This window comes from Lepisma saccharinum, chromosome 22 (assembly GCF_977018435.1).
Source record: "Lepisma saccharinum chromosome 22, izLepSacc3.1, whole genome shotgun sequence".
Lineage (NCBI taxonomy): Eukaryota > Metazoa > Arthropoda > Insecta > Zygentoma > Lepismatidae > Lepisma > Lepisma saccharinum.
The window spans coordinates 4,449,275-4,471,279 of record NC_139250.1 but is presented as its reverse complement, the minus strand read 5'-3'; the positions used below and the strand labels follow the sequence as shown (position 1 = coordinate 4,471,279).

The 22,005-nt window shown below is 36.4% G+C and overlaps 1 protein-coding gene across 5 annotated transcripts in view; it reads right to left on the bottom strand.

Annotated features, from left to right (window-relative positions):
- The window catches only part of LOC146004688 (kelch-like protein 23), a 29,635-nt gene extending 13,828 nt beyond the window's left edge, over positions 1–15,807 (bottom strand). The window contains exons 1-7 of one of the 5 annotated variants that reach the window (XM_083143629.1): positions 15,367–15,577; positions 11,848–11,959; positions 10,480–10,597; positions 6,942–7,121; positions 2,893–3,007; positions 2,021–2,323; positions 184–450 (exon numbers count right to left, since the gene is read on the bottom strand). In XM_083143629.1, the coding sequence (XP_082999755.1) occupies positions 184–450; positions 2,021–2,323; positions 2,893–3,007; positions 6,942–7,108 (852 nt within the window). In that variant the 5' untranslated portion in view covers positions 7,109–7,121; positions 10,480–10,597; positions 11,848–11,959; positions 15,367–15,577. Of the gene's footprint in view, positions 1–183; positions 451–2,020; positions 2,324–2,892; positions 3,008–6,941; positions 7,122–10,479; positions 10,598–11,847; positions 11,960–14,959; positions 15,325–15,366; positions 15,578–15,602 lie in introns of those variants that run through there. The other 4 variants (XM_083143624.1, XM_083143628.1, XM_083143626.1 and 1 more) reach the window with 4 other exon arrangements.
- Between the last annotated feature and the right edge of the window lie 6,198 nt (positions 15,808–22,005).

The window sequence follows — 22,005 nt, the reverse complement described above, 5'->3', positions numbered from 1 at the left end:
TAGAGCCAGATCTGGCTCCAAAAGAGCAAAGTTGGCAACAGTGATCCACAGCTTCCCCAGTGAGAAAGACCTAGGGGAAATTGTCCCTCCTTGCCTTAAAAACAGTCAGAAAGTGTTTTCTTTCTTTCCCAGATATAAGTCACTGATACTGAAGGGGTTTTCAAGAAAAATAATACAACATACCTCCTGCTCAGAATTATGCCTTGAATTTTTCAACAGCAACTCTTCTTCCATCCACATACTGGTGCTCCGCTGGTCATATCTCTCCGACAGAATCTTGTCGATGGCCTCCGTGATCTGTTTCTGCAGATCTTGCCTTCTCAAAAGGGGTTGGGTCTTCAAGTACAGGAGAGACTCCATAGAAATCTGTTTCCAGTTCACTTCGTTCAACAGGACCGGCAGATGCCTCTCTCGTGCTCCCATGTCGTGACTGACCCACTTGAGAATGGTCTGTTGAAAGATGAAGGTGAGTAGTCAGTTCTTGGCAAAGACACACACCTACACTTCTTTCTTTATTTTGGGGGGGTGGGTGGTAAAGATGATTTCTGATATAAGAATATCGGCCAAAAGTCCCAGTATAATTGGTCAAATTTATTTAAACTAAGGTTGGGCTGATGCCACTTAATGATATCTACACAGATTCTCACCGATACTGATCCTTGAAAATAGTAATAATTAGAAATTGTTCGAAATACATATTCATTAATATTCATGTATAAGTATTGCATTCCAATTGAGCATCATTTTATCACGGTTTTGCTTCAAAATATTCAAGAATTACATCACAATGTTAAAATACCTCTTGTATGATCACAAAATACAGTTTTTCCACACAATATTTGTTGCAAAATAAGTGGCAACTTCAAATTTTGCATAATTTCCAGGATAATTAGACTACGAGAAAGTGTCCCACAGAATTTTTGAGGACCCAGCAAAGACCAAATGCCAGAAAAGTATTTGCTGGTATTGGTAAATAAAATCTAACAGACACTCTTCGATGATGATGCATTGGCATCAATATCACCTCAGCCCTAACTTAAACTGATTTCAATATCAAACTACTAGTTTCTTAAAAATGTTGATTGCAGGGGACATATTGATACTGTACTGTACTGTCAAGTATAAAATTCCAAATGGTTCTTGAAGGACATGAATGGTTCATCGATCTCCTTAATTAATGTGTGTTTCGAAGTGACTGCAGTGCAAAAGAAGCTGCATATTTAGAGTTACTTTTTGAAAACATAGGGCATGGAAAATTATAACAAAATGGCAGAATTTTGCACTAAATTATAAGATATTTATAGATGTATCGGATACGTAAAATAATCGGTAATTTTTCCAATAAACTGATACACCCATATGCCTATATCGGCTGATACCGATAAAGTATTGATTAATCTGTCTCATCCTTAATATATTTTATTCACTGTCAATCAACAACCTTGTGTGAATTGTGGTAATAAAACACACAAACATTGATAGGGAAATAAAATATTTTTTTGGCAAAAGTTACATGGAATAATTATATATTTGTGTAAGAAAAACTAAATATGCTGACCAAGGCAGTAATTTATTTTATTAAAAACATAAACTAAACGTAACGTTTCAACCTTCTAGCAAGGAGAAGAAGGTTGAAGAAGACCTTGGTAGAAGGTTGAAACGTTACGTTTAGTTTACGTTTTTAATAAAATAAATTACTGCCTTGGTCAGCATATTTAGTTTTTCATATCATGGAAACAAGGCTTAATGGTGTTATAATTCTGTAAGAAGTGAATTTTAACTGTTTTTGTGCCATGAATATAAGTGAAAACTGTTTATGTACGAGAGAGGTAGCAAAGCCATGTAAAATAGTACAAATCATTGCCAAGAGTTCAAAAACTTCACACAGTTCGATTCATATTAACACTGAATCGAGAACATTCAAACATGACTAAAGTGAAACAATCATTGTACTGACACTGGGAATAGCTTCATAATCTTAAATACATATTTACATTTGCACAACAAACCTTTCACTTACGTTGACTAGCTGCCTCTCGCTGGGTATGTTCAGAAACTTCGATTTCAGAAATAACAACAGGTCATCCAAGGGTAAATGCAGAAACTCTTCTTCCTGTGCTACTTCGTCAAAGTGTTCCAGCGTGTAACGGAAGGCGGAATTCATGAGATCCAGGTAGCTCCTCATTCTGGCTAAAACATACACACTCAGGCAATTCGAGGCATTCAGAGTTGAACACAGATACTGGAAGCACATAGCCTTCACTGCAGACACTTGAAGAATATCTGCTATCTCCATTATGGGATATACATTTGTGTCTGTAATCTGTTGAGAAAGATATCGCTGTAAATACCATACATGACTGCACAAATCATCTCCCCTTGTTTTTCAGTCCAAAAATTGATTTATAAAATGTAACATCAAGGTAAATTTTGTATGATTTCGCTATGTTGGGACCATCAAGAATGAACGTATAATACTGGAATGTAAAATCGAGGTTCCAGTGTAATACCATGTCATGCAATTAGCATTGGGCTCATTGAATGCTTCTGAAATTGGTAAACAAAACTCAAAAACAATTTATCTACAGCATAGTTTCTAATAACAATTTTTCTTAATAAAGTCAATAAAGACCAAATTGTCACTTACCATATTTTACCCCTGAGCCCTTCAAATATAAAGTTGAACTTTAAAATACAGCAATATTATTTGCATGCACAATCGTTCTGCAATTACAAGTGCAATGACAGTTATGACACTACATGGGACGGACCCCTTCCTCCAGAAAAAAGTAATTTAATTTTCTCCTTCAATCAGAATTCTCAACTCTCTCCTCAAATATACAAATACATCGTACAAGATAGTTTCCATTCTTCACGATAACCATTACCTACCGACATTTCACTTGTGTAAAAGAAATCCACTATGGTCTTCAGGATTTCATATTCTACATTATGCATCTCTATCCGATCCTCATTCGCCTCTTTCAAAGCTGTGCTGAACATGGCTCTAAAGTGGAGAAAAAAATGGATGCATAAAATTAACACAAACATTACACAGATGAAAGGTTACATGCAATCAGTTATAACATCACTATTACAATGAGTTTAGTGTCTGGTAAACAAAATGGCCCACGTAAGGTGACAAAACCTCAAAACTGGGCTTCACTCACTTAGTCTACCAGGCTGTAAATGTGTACGCAAAAGAGACATATCTGTATAAACACAATTCTTCTTGTAACATTTTGAGAGAAAACACGCTCCCTTCATAAATAACAAATATAAATGTCTGATGAAGGTAATGTGTTTTCTGTAGAAATGCTGCAACAAAAAATTGTGTCTATATGCTTGTAACAGTCACAAACTACAAGAAAATTAATCATAAAATTGTACACATAACTTGTAACTACGCTTTACACTGAATATATAGTCCATCCGGTATATGACGGATGAGCAGACTTTTACACATTTTAAAAATTGAATTTCAAGTCCTCAGCGCTCAACTAGGTTTCGATAATGTTTCATAACTTACGTTGCAAGGATTAAAAGAGCACAATCTCACTTTTAAGATATTATTTCACTTTAAATACTTGCAACTTTTACACAGAACATTTTAAATCAATCATCCTACATAACAAAAACGAATCGAAATCAACAACTTTAAAAATATTGACATTGATACAGCATTCTTAATCTCAATGGCTCCCTGTTAATTTTATAAACATGTGAGCAATAGAAATCAAGTAAATACTGGTTATTCGTGAATGTAAGAGACAGTCACAACCTTGTACTTAATAAAAACACTTTCTTCTAAATGGACAGATACCAGTGGATGTGATTATTTGGACTTCTCAATTCAAACTGACTGAAAGACAAAGAACTAACTAATTTTAAAGCACATGCAGTATTTTGAAGTGGTAAATATAAGCATTTCTGGAAAAGATGTAGACATTTACTGGATATCAAAACTTGAAAAAGTTTTATATATTCTTTTGGACATCCAAAACATGTCCCCTAGATGTACAAAAATGGGATCTGATCTGGACAAGGTGGATATCCTATTAGGGTTGCCAGACGTCCCGTATAAACGGGATTGTTTCCTTTTTTTAAGGCAATGTTCCGGTATCCCGGAAAATGTTCTCGAGATGCCCATTCGTCCCGTATTTAGCTAAAGAAACAATAAGTGAATGAGAATAAGTCATGATCTGAATTTTATAGTAATGCATTGGGAAAAAATGTCCCCTTAACGCCAAGAGTTCACTCAAATATTAATATATTTTGTCAAAATGTTAAAAATTAGGGATTAACAATTTTTTAAACAGCAATTGATTTTGTAATGTTTAAAAAAGTTATAAAAATAAATTTAACTATATCCATGCCTATATAATCTGTATGTCCCGCTTTTTTTATTTTAGAAATCTGGCAACCCTATATCCTATGGATGTCACTTTGAGGTTTGCACTATAAACATGTATAACTTGCATAAAGTATTTGAAATAACATCATGATAATCAATTAACTCTTCTTGAGATATTTATAATTAACCGTAGCTCATCAAGATTTGTAAGGAGAGGGATATGACCATAAAAGAAGGGTTACATTTCATTTTTAGAACTCAATCTTACATTTTGCCATATTTTACGGCATTTGACTATTTTTTTAAAATTTTTTTTATAGACTAAATCAAAAGTCATTTATAATTTTTCATCAAGGTAGAAATGTGAATAAACAACATCAAGCCTTACAGCAGCTGTGGGTTTGCCTTGCTGCCTTCATGCAAATCCTGGAACAACTAATAACAAAATGGTCAAATTTTTATAAGTCAATTGACACTACAGCAAGGATGATTCTATGCGTTGCACAGTTTAATGCTAAAAAGATAATGCGAAAATATAACATCTGTTCACCAACCAGATAGAGCCACGATGGTCTACTCAGTGAAGCATCTGACTGCCATGTGGGAGACCTGCGCCATGTCCGGATTGGCAAGTGCTCCGTCCCGTTATCTCCCGTTGCTTTCATCTGCCGTCGAAGTCGTCCGAATCTACATATCCCCTTGCAGTACGGCTGTCACTTTTCCCGGCAGGTGTCGCCCCTAACGTCACCCACCACGCTCTAGGGCACAGGCGCACAGGATGGAAGCGGATGGCAGACATGCGATTTCTTCAGTTTCAATTTTTCTACATTCAGGTTTATCGATAAAATGTCCAAGAATAACTAAGTTTTACATAGTCTATTCAGTAAATGTTGTCTCCGCAAAGTGGAAGGTGCAATAGGGCTGTCGAGTGAAGGGCCAAATTAAGTTGGAGCGGGCACATGTTGCCCTGTTCGCCTCTTTCCTCCGACTCCATGTCTGCCACCAATTCGGACAACGGAGGTAGCATGAGTCTCCGGATGGAACGGTGCTCTAGGCGACATCTGCTGCGGTCCTGGATTTTATTCCCAGGGTGAGTGATCTAAGATCGGAATTTTTCCGGCCATATCCCTGCATGTGCCTTCACAGTACAGTGCTATATGCATGGGAAATTAACCTTTCACAGCTGCCGGATAATTAGTTCGTGAGTGAAGCAGCTTTTGTTATTGTGAAAAAATGGATAGAAAAGATTTCCGTGTGTTAATAAAGCATTGCTTTTTGGCGAAAAAAAATACTGTTGAAGCCAAGGCTTGGCTTGATAAACATTATTCGGACTCTGCCCCAGGAAAATCAACCGTTGAGAAGTGGTTTGCTAAATTTAAACGAGGCGAAATGAGCATCGAAGACGATGCACGCAGTGGACGCCCCAAAGAGGCTGTTACCGACGAAAACATCAAAAAAGTCCACAAAATAATTTTAAATGATCGTAAAGTGAAGTTGATCGAGATAGCTGAGACTTTAAAAATATCAAAGGAACATGTTGGACATATTGTGCATGAATATTTGAACATGCGAAAGCTGTGTGCAAAATGGGTGCCGCGCATGCTCACAATCGATCAAAAGCAACAATGTTTTGATGATTCGGAGCAATGTTTAGCAATATTCAACCGTAATAAACACGAATTTTTCCGTTGATATATTACAATGGATGAAAAATGGCTCCATAACTACACTCCAGAGTCCAATCGACAGTCAGCCGAGTGGACTGCACGTGATGAACCGAATCCAAAGCGTGGAAAGATGCAACAGTCGGCTGGCAAGGTTATGGCATCAGTATTCTGGGATGCGCATGGTATTATATTCATCGATTACCTCAAAAAGGGCCAGACCATCAACAGCGATTATTACATAGCGTTGTTGGAGCATTTAAAGAATGAAATCACGAAAAAACGGCCCCATTTGAAGAAGAAAAAAGTGCTGTTTCATCAAGACAATGCACCGTGTCACAAATCAATGAAAACGATGGCAAAATTATATGAATTAGACTACGAATTGCTTCCCCATCCACCATATTCTCCAGATCTGGCCCCCAGTGACTTCTTCCTGTTTGCAGACCTTAAAAGAATGCTCGGAGAAAGAAATTTAGCACTGATGAAGAGGTAATCGCCGAAACTGAGGCCTATTTTGAGGCTAAAGAGAAATCGTACTATAAAAATGGCATCGAAAAATTGTATGACCGCTATAATCGTTGTATCGCCCTCGAAGGCAACTATATTGAATAATAAAATCGAATTTTGTCAAAAAAATATTTTTTACTATGTTAGCCTACAAACTTTTCAGCCCAACTGTTACTCTTATCTAGTTTCTCAAAGTAGTAACTCCATAACAGAGTTGTACAGCATACTAAGACACCAGAAGCCTCCGGTTCAAATCCCAGCCTAGGCATGGGTGTTCTTTGTGTGTGTGTGTACCCACATCCATTTCGTCAATTCATCACTCACCTTCACAATTAGCCAAAACAGGCAGAAAAGGAAAGTAAAATAAACACCAAACCAACAACAAATCTTTTAAAGTACAAATGATAACTTACCTAAAATACGGAGAAGCCGCTGCAAGAATAGTTTTGTGGGCCGGGATCTCCATTCCATTTGCTAGCAATGTCACGTCACACAGAGTGGCACTCTCTCGTAATTCACAGAATGACTGCAGGAGACACAAGGGGAACAAGTCATCCTTAAATTTCTTGTCCGGAACCATTTCTGTTTCTAGTCTTGAAAGAGAAAGAAAGAAACTGATAACATGAACAAGACAATTTCAAAAATGTAATATAATAAAAAAATACCATTAAAATGGAATAAATTCACATTTGCAATTTACAATGATACACCACCATCACTTGGCAGCACCTAGAGAAGAAACATTAAAGTACTTTGGATCATGACAATGTGTTTCCCTTAAACGTGAATGAAAATATGTATTTTAGTGAATAAGATATGGCAACATTCTATAAGTGATGAAGTGGATTTCTCGGGATATCAGCCAAGTGTTTTCTAGATAAGCGTGAGCTTTTGAGAATTAACGTCACTTCCATCCTCAGGGATTGAGTTAGCTAACATCCCAAGTAAACCTCTTCATCATTTGCCACCAGGAAAGCTTTAAGACTTATTTAAAATTCTAAAAGGTTCTGAATCAAAGATTATAACTTCGGCATTGTGCCGTGGCATGCAATATCTAAGCAAAATAGACACACAAACGCATTATCTTTGTTTTCAATATTTTGTTTGTGTAAAAATATGCATCATGAGAAAATAAATTGGATTATACTATTGTGAATTACCATTGTTTTGAGGAACTGTACAAAATGTTGACACATATATCAAATGCCAACAACAATGCCTCTGTGTGTTTAACCCTTTTGAGGCGGATGACGAAATATTTGTCATCCATGGAAATTCCCCAAGGACAGGGCTCATTTTAAGCAAAATGTAACATGTTGAAAAATGTTTTTTTTTAAAAAGTTGTAATAACACGATAAATGCCAATGAGGGCTCGTCTTATTCAGAATTTCCAAGGCTTTCGTTCGGTAAGGTAAACATGTCGATGTGTACCCATTTTTGGAAGCAACAGACAGAGGAATTTCAATTTCTTATTTTTTTTCAAAGTTTGGCTAACTCCCATCTGGTAGCACTCATCGATCTGGGCAAACCACCACTTGTCGCTGATTGCTCCAAGTCATGTAATGGCGAATACATAGTATCAAAACAATAATAGAAATAGTAATTTTTTTAAAAAAAGAAGAAGAAAACTCAAGGTCAAGGAGAAAGTTTATCACAACTGACCGGAAACTCCATCAGAAATGCACCCATCGAATAGGGCAAACCGCCACTGGTCGCCCCAAGTTACATAAATTCGAATACGATAGTACAAATAGTAAATTTTATAAAAAAAGAAAAAAGAAAGAACTCAAAATCAAGCCCATCCGCTAGCGGTCATCGATCTGGGCAAACCGCCACTAGTCACTGATTACCCCAAGTTATATAAAGGCGAATACGTAGTATCAAAACGATAATACAAATAGTAAATTTAATAAAAAGAAAAAACTCAAAATCAAGGAGAATTTTCATCACAACTGGCTGCAGAGACGTAATCAGAAATGCGCCCATCGATCAGGGCAAACTGCCACTGGTCGCTGATTGCCCTTAAGTTATATAAAGGCGAATACGACAACACAACAATCAGCCTGGCGATGCGAGAATGACGTCAGTGTCTACTCGGCGATGACGGCAGATGTGAGGTGAAAGCTTGGAGATTAAACCCAAAAAAATTCCGTGTGTTTTTTAATTCGGTTTCTTGTTTATTAAACTTTCATTACCAAAATATTTGTTTGACGAAATATTCGTCATCCATTCTTGAGTTACTTCTGACATCTATAGGCCCCGCCCCGAAAGGGTTAAACCATGATTTGGGCTAAGGAGATTCTAATTGAACTATTTAACAGACAGTTATGAAAAACATTTAGGCACCCGCCACACTTTCACATGTACAAACAGATTAACTGTATTTTTTAAAGCCTTACTGTACACGGAATAATGTATGTTAAACTCAAAGTACAAAATAAAAACAAAAAAACAATGTAAGGTGAAAATTAACTGCATAGTAAGTTGTATACAGGGTGGGAAATAACCTTTTGCTAGGGGTCCACAGTAAAAAGTAACAACAATTAAGAAATTATGGCAATACCAAATGTTTACTACGACAATTGTGGTTACAAAAACAAAATTAAAAGTTAGTATGTCCGTCGTTTGCTTCTCTCACAGCACGAAGACAATCAGGGTAGGAGCTCAGAAGATTCGCAAACAGTCCATATTCCATTTCATGTCACGGAGGACTTGCTCCAGATGTGCAAGGAGTGTTGGCCGGGAATAGCGGTCCGGTCCACGTTCCACTATCATCAAGGACTCAACTGCGTCCTTCAGAATAGCCCCAAAGTGCTCCGCTGTATTCAGGTCCGGTGATGCACCGGGCCATTCAGAACTGCTGAAGAAGTCAATGCCACTTCGCCGAAGAAAGTATTGGTTTTAGCATTTGCCTTGAAGCAAGGGGCTTTGTCGTGAACTAACTTTTAATTTTGTTTTTGTAACCACAATTGTCGTAGTCAACATTTGGTATTACCATAATTTCTTAATTGTTGTTACTTTTTCCTGCAGACCCCTAGCAAAAGGTTATTTCCTACCCTGTAGCTACACATCCCGTTGAGTGCTGACAACATAGCTTTGCAGATGAAAATTTCCATTTATAACTCGAATGTGAGTTCTTTGTCAGTGCTTCCACCTACATTATTCAAAGTGTAACAGTACAGCACAAATTTCCTTAGGTCTTCCAATGTGAAAATTGGTGAAAATATTGGTTAGGTCACAAAAAAAAACTGGAATAAGTGTTTAATTTCTTCTCTAACCTAAGCATTATTTCATTCTATAATCTAAGAAGAATTAAAACGTGGCAAATATGGTTTCTGGAGGTACACTTTTTCTTGTTACAAAATATATAACTTTTTGCAGCAATAAGTTTCTGACTACCTACAATTGACTGCAGATATCCAACAATGCCTGAAAAGCCATAATGGAAAAGATTATACTGATCATGAATTTAAAGGGAAATATTTTACTCTAAAAATTATTGCCGCAAAAAGGAAATGTAGTTTATTTTTGCACTCCACTAAAATATTATTTTAAATGAAAGGACAATAAATACCATTCATATGAAGTAAAAATGCAAGAAATTTAATGTATCCCTCTTTATGTACGAATGGTATATATTGTGCATTAATTTAAAATAATATTTTTAGTGGAGTGCAAAAATAAACTACGAGTATAGTCCATTTTTATTTCCTTTTTTGAAGTAAAGTACAGCGAATAATAAGTACCATCCATTCCGATGAAATCTTCCTTGAAACAACTTCCCGCATCCCATAGCTTACTGCCACTTTTACCAGGCTTCACCATTTCGCTAACACTCAATACTGTCGTCACTTTCACAAAGTAAAGTTACAACTATTCCAAAAAACTTCACAATAAAAGTCTAAATCTAACAGGTTAGTACATTTTCAACTCAACAGGTGTGCTGCTTACAATGTGTTTGTTACTGCTTAAGTCCAGATTTCATTGTTGCAACAATCGCTGCAATGTCCTCCCAACACTCATGGAGGGAAGGTAAGGTAGAAGGTGCTTGTTCTTTCGTTCCTCTAAGCTGCACCAAATAGACAATTGTTGAATGTTTTATTTAGGGAAAATACAGTTGTATAACATATTTCATATCATATCAATAAAGGGACCAAGGATTTTTTTTAATGGAATGTAGGCTGACAAACTAGTCAGTAAAGGGTCCAGAAAGGAAAATGTATTTAAAAAAGGGAGAGGTGGGCTGAAAAAAAGGGAGGGAGGAAATCAAAACCATGTAATCTTGTTAGTGGGAAGATAATTATCAACACTTCGTTATTTATTCCATGATCCATGTTGAAAAATTAAAAAAAAGGAATTCCCTTTAAAATCTGGCCTCCAATCACAAAATAAAAATTTTGCAAATTAAACTTGCTCTTCTCGGAAAAAAAAGGCACTACTTTACTATACCGGAGACACCTATCAATGATTTATTTTGCAATTTTTTACATTGCTAACGTACTCTTCTGCATTGCGGAACATTTCCTTAGGTGAAATAATGAATTTATAACGAAAATAATGTCTATTTCTTACATTAACGAATACTTAATGTTGTTCCTTATTTACCACAAACCATCCACGGGTAGCCCCAAAAACCATTGATGTTAGCCCAAAAATTCACGATAGCCCCACGAACCATCACGGGGACGAGGTATGCCTACTAGGTTAGGTTAGGCCTGTTAGGTTAGGTTCCATTAGCACTCCTTTCGTTCAATTTAGCATATATGGACAACATCGTGGCGGCAGCAGCAATAGCGCATCGGAAATAGATTTTCGTAGAAAACCACATGCATTCGCATTATAATAGATCAAAACTACATTCCCGAACATCAACAACGCTACAGAAAATGATTTGCGTAAATACTTTCTCCTGTAAATTTGAAGAAATCCGTCTCCGGTATAGTAAAGCGTTACCAAAAAAATAACTTTGGGGTATCAATGTCACATTCAATGCCAACATCAGTCTAGTTTACAGTAGGCAATATACTCCTTGGGAAATTGTGTATTTTGAAACTTGTTATGTGAGGGACACTTGAAATCTATTATATTCTCCCATAAAACACATTTTCAATCTCCAAAAGAAAATCAGAAAACAGCTCCTAGGAAAGAGAGGCTACATATTAAGTGGGTAAGAAATTCTTTACTTGTGAGGTTTTGTGAAAATTTAAGTGAAACTTGCTCTCAAAGAAAATGTGAGGGGGAAAAAGTAATTTTGATGAATTTAACCTGCACCAAAGAAATCAAAGGTGGACAAATGTTTTGCACACTCTACCTTCTTACCTAAGATAAAATTTGAAGGTGTAGATGGGCATTCAAAACAGCATCACAGATGTCTTTTCTGACTGTAGTCCCAGTGGTGAAGAACCTTGTTAAAATGTTTTGATGCAGTTTCCTGAAAGAATTATGAGAACAGAAGGTTTACATCTGAATTCCTCCCTCCCAGAAATAAAGAGATGTTTTTCTTGTATTTAAGCATTGCTTGCGTTGTAGAATTATTTTCCTGTAGTTTACGGTTATTACAAGCATAAGAAAACAGTTTTTCGTTGTGACGTTTCAGGAGAACACACGCTCCCTTCATCAGACATTTATTTTCATTTTGACTAAATGTAAATCTTTAGTCAAAGTGAAAATAAATGTCTGATGAAGGGAGCGTGTGTTCTCCTGAAACGTCACAACGAAAAACTGTTTTCTTATGCTTGTAATAACCGTAAACTACAGGAAAATAAAGGGATGTTACATTATTTTCAAAATTTTTCTTGGCCTCTTTCTTTTTTCTCTCGTTAAAATAAATTAACTCTGTGCAAAAATTAGCTAACATCTGAAGTTTGAAGAGAATAATCATTTCTATCTATACATTCCTAACTCTTCATATTTGGAGGAAATTCTTAGCAATGGTTCTGAATGTTTAATGTTTTTTTTTTTTCGAACTTTACAGGTATTAGGAAGTACTTTAGAATACTGGAACTGAATTTGGATGTAAGTTAGTAGCTTGGAGAAACTAATCAGCATGATTAAAAGCTTCACCTTTGTTAAATTATTAGTTGAAAAGTAGTTTTCACGGCATCTGCACTTCATTTGCAGTTAGCAGTTACTCTTTGTCATCGCAGGCAAAGAGATTGGGTGGATTTTCATGCAAGGCTCAAAGGGGGTTTCGTACTTGAGACCAGGTATTACATGATCAGGTGTTGGAAGCATTTAGGGAAGTTTTATTAATGCTAAGAGCCCTAGACCAAACCTGCCTAACATAACAACGAAAGCATACATAAGTAAGGCCCATTTTTTAAAATTTTTGGCTATGTACTTTGTATTTGTATGTGCAAGATCTATTAATGTAGTTGTATTGTAATTTATTGACATGTCCTATATTACCATGTACTGTTATTTGTACACACACCGTAGTTCTTGGATGCAAATAAACTAAACTAAGCCTCTGAGGTGTGTGTTAAAAGGCATGGAGCGAATGCAGAATATAGAGAATGTCTCCAATTTCGTTAATATTTGGTATACCAACTAAATATGGCCTTCTAATCACGAATCTGTTGTTAAAATGCTGGGGTCACCTTTGGAAATCGGGGAAAAAAGGTGATAAAAGTTAAATTTTTGGTAAAACTATCAAAGCCGGGAAACACCTCTAACTCGTTTATTCTGTTATTTTTAACATTCGTACTTACCTATTCAGCATTGCGAAAGATTGCCGAAGATAGGATTTCGCTTTTTTTAATGAAATTAGTATCTATTATCGACATATCGAGTAATTATTTTTCATTCTTTTATCGCTTCCTGAGCACGCAAATCTTGACTAGCATTGTAGATATGCTGTGTTTCAAACGGCAATGCAGTGTTTCAACCTTCTTAACAGAAAAATTCCCGCATAGACCCAAAAAACATTCGGGATTGTATGACCATCCACGAATAGCCCCAAAAACCATTCTGGATCGTATGACCATCCACGAATAGCCCCAAAAACCATTTACGAAAGCCCCACACACCATCACGGTAAGGTTAGGGTAGGTTGGGCAATATAGTGAAAAACTGTGTGTTTGGAAACACTTACTGGAGATTACATCATCAGATGCTCGCAACATCCGGTTCAAGTACATGGATGGAAATGCAAGCAACAGCTTTCGTGCATCGGACGGACATTATTATAGCAAAATACAAGGATTAGCGGCCAAATACATTGAAAAATGCGAGAAACACTTCTACGACCTTGCAAAATTCCACAGAAACTCAATTCCGTAAGTACTTTCTCCTGTAAATTTGAAGAAATCAGTTTCCAGGCTTTGAAAGTTTTACAGATTTTCTTTTTGAGCTGTATTGCATTGTTTTACGAACAAAATTTTAACTAAGCTTGCCTTACCTAACCTAACCAGAAATGGTTTGTGGGGCTATCCGTGAATGGTTTGTAGGACTACCCGTGTATAATGTTAAAATTTCTACACGTGACTCCCGCATTTTAACAACAGATTCGTGATTAGAAGGACAAATTTAATTAGTATACCAAATATTAACGAAAATGGAGACATTCTATTGTGCAATCATACCAAAGGCATTGGTAACAGTTTCATACATCGGAGACACATTTCTTCAATTTTACACAAAAAACTACTTACGGAAATGAGTTTCTCCAAGGTTTACAACCAACGTTTGTCGAGGCATTTTCTTTCATCGTGGAATATATTTGACCGGGAAATCATGTATTTTTCAAGAGAAATATCTCACCGACGCAAAACTGCCATTCCTTTCATTTGCTTGCCCTAGGACAACCGGATGCTGCGTACGTTTGATGATGTAAGCCCCTGTCAACCCCCCTTTTTTTTTCACTATGCTTGCCTAACGTAACCTTATCGGAAATGGTTCGTGGGGCTATCGGTCACCTACCATGCATAATGGTTCGTGGGGCTATCCGTGAATGGTTTGTGGGGCTATCCATGTATGGTTCATGGGGCTATCTGTCAGCTACACAGGCTATACGTCAGCTACATGTGCATAATGTATAATTTCCACCGGTGACGAACACGATAGTAGGTACTTTTTGGTGCAGAAGGTTGAAACACTGTATACCCACAACATGAGTCAAGATGTGCCCGCCATATTGTGTGTTCCAGAAGTGAAGGAATAAAAAAAAAAAAGCACTCAGAATGTGAAAAATTGCGTTTGTTTTCGTGTAAAAAGCATAATGGCACCTTGAACTATGTTCTGCAATACACAATTGGTAAGTACGAACCATGCGAAAAACAAAATATCCGATTTTAATGTGTCTCCGATCTATGAAACTGTTACCAAGGCATCAATAGAAATTGAACCATGTAACAATTCCTGTGTGCCACGATTAGTTTCAATTTTAACAATCACAACTTGGGAAAAATAATTCAGTAATTAATATATTTACCTCTTCTACTCTATCCAATAGAAGTGTTATACTACATCTTACATTTGGTTCATTTTACAACTGTCATAAACTCCAAGCTTTCTGTGCATTCACCCATAAATCTAAACCAACTTTGCCTTATTTTACTATAAAGATTGCTACTTGTATCTGTAACTACACACACGCGTATTTGATTTTCTTGAAATAAACATTTCATTCAAGAATTTTCCTCTACACAACGATTTAATAACCGTAACATTATTTTCCCGCTGTATCAAATATACTACGTATTTTCCTACAAATTGGCAATTAAGCTTTTAACCGATATGTTGCATGTAACAATCTAAAATGAGTCGACAAATATGCACATGCCTCTTGATTAAAAAAATAGATAGTGACTTCAATAAGTTATTAATTTTATTTCTAACCTAAGTAACTTCGCTTTACGCGCGCTCTTTTCGTTTGCAATGATGGAGATTTTCCCTTGCACTCAGAATTTAACAGGTACTCGCACCGTATAATCTGCTATCTTGCGAGTTTCTTTGCAAGTTCGAAGGTCTCAAAAAGAGGAAAAAAAATCACGTTTTACGAAACAAGGCACATATATGATTTAACATATTCAAAGTTTTACACAAATATTAGAGCACATACACAGCCGACTGACCATTAGGTATGCATAATTATGTCACTTCTGCAATCGACCACTGCCAAATACAACATTGAATTATGTACATACGATCTTGATTAAAGCGACTATGAGGTCACGTATTTCTGCTAATCTAGATAAATAAATTATAAATAAAGTAAACTTTGTCATTGTCGATCCATTTCGTCTCGTGAAAAAGACGCGTGTTTCAAACAGAAACACTCATAAACATATTTGGCACTCGTACTTCTAATAACCTTGCTCGTTTCTGCTTTATGCGATGCATGTTGCAAACATTTTATCCCAGGAGAAGCAAACAAACAAACCCCTTTCCCCGGGGGGAGACAACGCTTTACCAGAAGGGAAATGCTTTATTTCCAAAAAAATATTCGCCACTCATTTTCCATGGTGAGCAAGCCCCTACCATACCATCGCCCATGCTTGATACACTCAAGGACATCCGGAGGGGGGGGGGGGGGTACGGCCCCGCTGGAAAATGAATTTCCACCTAAAAATTATAGATTTTACACATAATTTATTTTCAGTCACAGCAATTTGTTAATTATTCTAAATTCGTTGAAGAAACATGATAATTTCATACTGAAATACTGTTTTTTGAGGGGAGATCACTATTATGGGGAGAAAATATGCCTCCTTTGCCCCACCTGGAAAAAATCCTGCGGACGTCCATGGATACACTTAAGTGTTGTGAACAGATTTACACCTTTATATAACACCGTGAATTTAATAGTTTGAAGTGGTTGAAAGAAAAAACGGAATTTTTCCCGTTTTTTTTTTCTCCCAAAGTGATTCAATTCGACGAAAATAAATTACATGACTGCATCTTTCTTGTTCAACAGCTTTCATTTATCTGTACTGTTAAAGGACCCTAATATCTACATTTAAAATATAAATTTCAATACGGAATTCATAGCTACACATAAGCAGTACTTGCAAAAATGCCAGTTTTTTTAATGGATGGTTTCTTATTAAATACATCTACATAGTATACACACGCCCACATAACTTACAGTAGTATTGTATGTATTTTGTTAATAGAATCTAATAGTACAATAACATAATATAAATATAATATAATAAATACCCCGATGGTGCAGTGGTAGTGTCGTCGCCTTGTAATCAAGGGGTCCTGGGTTCGATATTTGGTAGAGGCACATAGTGGTTCGGATCCCACTTTAAACTGTAGGTCCAGTCCTGATTAGCCTTTCCGTGCATAAAGTAAACTTAAAACAACAATTCAATTCCGATATCATTTTGAACCGAAACCGATACTCTCACCAATTCCCACTGATACCAATACAAATGCTTGAAAATTGTAATAATTAAAAGTTGTTCAAAATATTGATTAATATTAATGTTCTATAAGGATTCCGTCCTCCTCCTTGACTGTTCACTCTAAGGTGCTGTGATTTGGACTCCAACTGCGCGACGGCATAGGTTTGAGTCCACCTGGGTTCTCAGCCTGTGTATACGACCAGTGGCAACCGACCATCGTGAGGAAATTGGGGAGCTACGAGTGAGTAACGTAACCCGGTCTCAGAAATCTCCTATAATGGCTGTGGGTTCGATGTGCTGACCCGACGTCACCCCAATACCAGTTGAAGATCTCCATACCTCTAGGTAGGATTGTGGGAGGGAGACTGGCAGTCGGGAGATCGGCCTAGGCCCTTCAAGGGCTGTCGAGCCATGTTTTTTTTTTTAAAAAAAAATAAGGATTCCACTGTAATTATATGCATAAATTTACCAGGATATTTTGCTTTAAATTAATAAATAACATCAGATTATTAAATTACATGTTATAACAAAATTCAGTTTTTATTATACAAACTGGTGCAAATTTAAAAGAAACTTTGAATATTGAATAATTTATATGATAATTAGACTCTGCTTAACTGTATCGACTCAGCCCTAATAAATCTCAATGTTTGAATTTGGCATAAGAACATTGAATGTAAAGAAAAGAAGAAAGGAAGAAAATATTGATACATTTTTTAACACACTTATCAAGTGTACCATCAGTTATAGTTTTTTCCTGAACTATATCTAAAATCAAATATATAGAATCAAACCCATTTACATTTGTATTTAGCATAAACTATTTGTATTCTGGCTTTCAAGTGTATCATGTATAATTTGATTCAAAATTCAAATTCAAATTCAAATTCAAATTCATGTAATAGCTGCTAAACCTGGACATGGAGCAAGCCTCGTGTAGTGGTTTTCAACCATTGTGAGACCCTGAGCGTGGTAAATTCATTTTACCAGTCGGTAACGCGTCTGACTACCATGCTCAAGGTCCTGGGTTCGATCCCCGGCCGGTTCAAATCCGGGAACTTTTCTAACGGTGGAAGCGGCCCCGGCGTCCACCCAGCGTCGAATAACATGGGTACCTGGGGGAAACCCTGGGGGGTAAAGGCAGTCAGGGGCGTGATGCTGATCACATCACCCCCACTCTCGACCGGATCAAGAAAGTGTGGGGCGTTACCCCCACACCCCCTATACGCCTTCATGGCGTGGTGCTATGCACAGGGGAACACTTTACCTTTACCTTTTACCTTTTTTTCATGCCCTGCTCAAAAATGCTACCTCCTTCTAATTTTTTGAAATTTATACATTAATATTAATAAATAAATCATGCCATGTGGTACATGTCTAGGCTTGTCGACTACTATACAATTGGGTTTCAAATAGTTATCACAGGATCTAACAAACTCTCACAGCATGGCAGTCAAGAAACACTGCCCTAGTACACCATAGTCCTAAAGCTGAGTCAGAAACTGAAATAAATAGGCCCAAAATGTTCAAATAGCATTGAGTTTTAGGGAGAATCCACACTGATGTGACAAACGACAGGCAGCACATGTCGCTTGAGGATTTCACCAAACAAATGCAGGCTTGTTCAGCCTGTCATGATGCTGTGGTGTGAAACGTTGTTGCTGACTGGCTTGTTCTCATGTGTCACATGTAGTTTCAGTCTGAAATCTCCCAAAGATTGTCTTATGCGGTGAATGTTGCCTCTACAAAGTGAAAGTTGCAATATGGCTCCTGAACATGGTGCTACAGCGATTTGAAGCATGCATTTGTTGCACCTTTCAACTCCACTAGCCCCAAGCTGTGTCCGAATCAGCAGCTGTTGTTGGCTAGAGCACCATTCCACCCTCGGAATCCCCCTCCCATCTTATTATCTTCCGAATTTACATCATAGGTGGAGTTGGAGTTGAGAAGAGGTGGCAGGTGTGACAAGTGCCTGTTTCAACTCATTGTAGCACTGTAATTAATTTTTGAATATCTTACCTTCTAGTTTAAAAATCTAATGAGAGACAGAGAGATATGACTTCCAGATAGTAGGTCCCATCTGGATTTTACACACGTCTTTCTTAGTTCACACCACATTTCCATACCATCCTTAATTTGGTTATTATTTGCATCAAAATGTATTACTTAGATTAATACCCATGGCAACACAAATCAAAACATGATTCTGTCACAAGTTCAAGCTTTCTATTTCTAATTATTGGCAATTGTAATTTGGCATCAATCGGGAAATCATTAAATACTCTTTGGTTGGGTTCTATTCCTGAATATCTTAAATAATATAAATAGAATTGTTGCACTTGTAGACAAATGCATGTACATGGGTGCATGCAAAAAAAAAACAGGGTGGGAGAAGGGAGGGGGAATCAAGGTTACATCCTGAAGCGTGACATTTGTAGTCATATTTATAGGTCAAATAATTAAAAAAAAATCTCGTATTTTATTTTCCTCTTTATTGCTCCAAATTTATTTGAAGTTAATTTGGCCATCTTTGGGAAAATTAAAGAGAATAAATTATTGCAGATGAATAACCTAGATGTTGATCAAGTCACTTCATTATCCTCCATTACTTAGGCAGGAAGAAATGTAAGTTAGAAGGGTTGATATTTGACCAGAGACATACATACAGAAATATTATAGCTAGAATATAATTTGCCATCGTCTGTAATGAATTCAGTGACTTCTTCCCACTATCTTCCTTGGTTGTGGAAATGCTTTCATCATTGTCTACTCTTCTTTTTATTATCTGTGCACAAATACCAACTCCCTGAGCCTAAAGGGAATTCACAATTTTTTTTCCATTTACATGCCACAAGATGATGTAAGATTTTTTAAAAAAAATCAGTAGGGGGGGACTTGCTTGATTCCTGCAGGTGCCTATGTACAAAAATGTGCACATACACACACACACACACACACACACACATATACATCCAGTAGCGTACGCAGGATTTCGTCAAGGGGGGGGTTATTTCTAAAACTTCCTCCAAATTTAATTTTACCTTTGATTTATTATACTTTAATTAAATAATAATAATCACAATTAATTAATAATACTTATAATTAATTAATTAGCTGAATTACTACTAATAATACTACTAACACCACTACTACTATTATGTAGTAGAGATCTACATAAATATACCATTTATGAAAACAATAGAAAGAAATTACTTTCTAATCATTCAATTTTTATCAAATCCTGGGACCTTTTTTGTTTTTGTTTTTGTTTTTTGTCTGGTCAACGAGGTGAGACATTTTAAGGGTGAAGAAAATCCATAAAACAAGAAAATATATTAAAATAAATTGAAATAATTAAAGTATGGAACTCATCCAAGAAGCTGCGGTGGTCTGGTCGGTAGAGCATCTGACAATCACGCGGGAGATCCGGATTCGATTCCCGAAATTGGTTGGAATTTTTCCGGCTTCTTCCCCGCATAAATGTCCTCGATAATTCACATCTGGATTGTCTCACTGTTCTTACCAACAAAACATTTTCCACTAGTTAAGCTTATTGTCGTTTGAATAATTGTCTAGTCAACAAGGTGAGACATTTTAAAGAGAGACATTCAAACGTGCTGCGGTAAATAATACAATGGGAAGGAAGACTGGTGACTGTATTCTTGTCCGCCTAGCCTTTGTCTATACATTAGCCTCTAACAACGAACCAAGAACTTTCTTTAGTTAATTCTCATTGTTCACACAAAAAAATTTACATGTTCGTTGAACACTGGCCGATGGTTAGAGGCACATACTTTTGGTAAATAAAAAAGCAAAATTTCAGTATAAAAACAGTCAATTTTGGGTTCAAAAGCTGTAAATAAAATGAAATTTCGCTGTTATAGCGGTGAAAAAGCGGTATATAAAATTACATTTTGGTTTTAAAAATGTGAATATATTTAAAAACTGCACTATTACACAAAATAAACATATCCCTTCTAATAGCACATTAAATCATTACCAGAATATTAAGTTTATTCCTGTATAGAGGAGTCCATTTTTGCTTTTCAAATATTTACAGCAAAATTAATAAATTTTCCGTGAATTGCATAACACACAGGATACTTCAGACTTCAGAAAGTGTCGCGTCGGTATAGAAACGGTAAATTTCGTGTTTAAGAGTCTATTTCGTATTTTACAGTTCATTTCGCATCATTTCATGACAAAACAGGGTAGGAAAATGAACCTCACACCTTTCAGAAACCTTAAAAATTAACATTGCAATGTGTTATTTCAAATTTCGTTTTTTTTTGTCAAAAACAAAATATGCATGCCTCTACCGATGATGCTACAGCCCCTACCAAAATTTTGAGAAAATCAGAATTTTCAAATAAAAATCCGTTAAGATCTTTAAAAAATCAAAGTGTAAATACGAAACCTCTTTTAAAGTGAGTCCCGATTACCATTTTTGTCTTTGAATACAATTTTAGTAGACTGAAAAGCTCCAAAAATACGAAATATTTTATTATGCACCCTGCCCTCCAAAACGAAGCCATGTGTTATCCACATTTACTATTCCGGCCCCTCCCCCCCAAAAAAAACTGCGTACGCCAGAGTATTGAACATTGTTGCAACTGAAATACAAAACATTTTATTTCTCTTTTAAATCATAGTTACCCCCATATTTCACTTTCAAGAACTTGTGCTTATTTTCAAGGCATCACTCTGAAAGACGCGTGTGCTTGGAATGCTGTGCTTTTCTCCATGCTACATGGAAATAATAATTCAAATTATTATTAATATTATTAGTGGTAGTAGTAGTAGTAGTAGTAGTAGATGTAGTAATAGTAATAGTATTGTCCCAGATCTTTGAATGTGGTAAATTGGCCATTTAAATATTTTTCCACAGCCCTTTTCATAATATTTCACAAGCTCAAGGGGGGGTTTAAACCCCGTAACCCCCCCCCCTTGCGTACGCCACTGTATACATCATTACGTCTTCTGGACTCTTATTTAAAAGACAGATGTCAGTATGTAGATATTAACAAAATCAAATCAGACAAATTGTTCCTCAATCCAGGTGTACCGCAAGGTTCAATTCTAGGAGCAGTTTTATTTTTCTTTACATAAATGATCTTCCATAAAC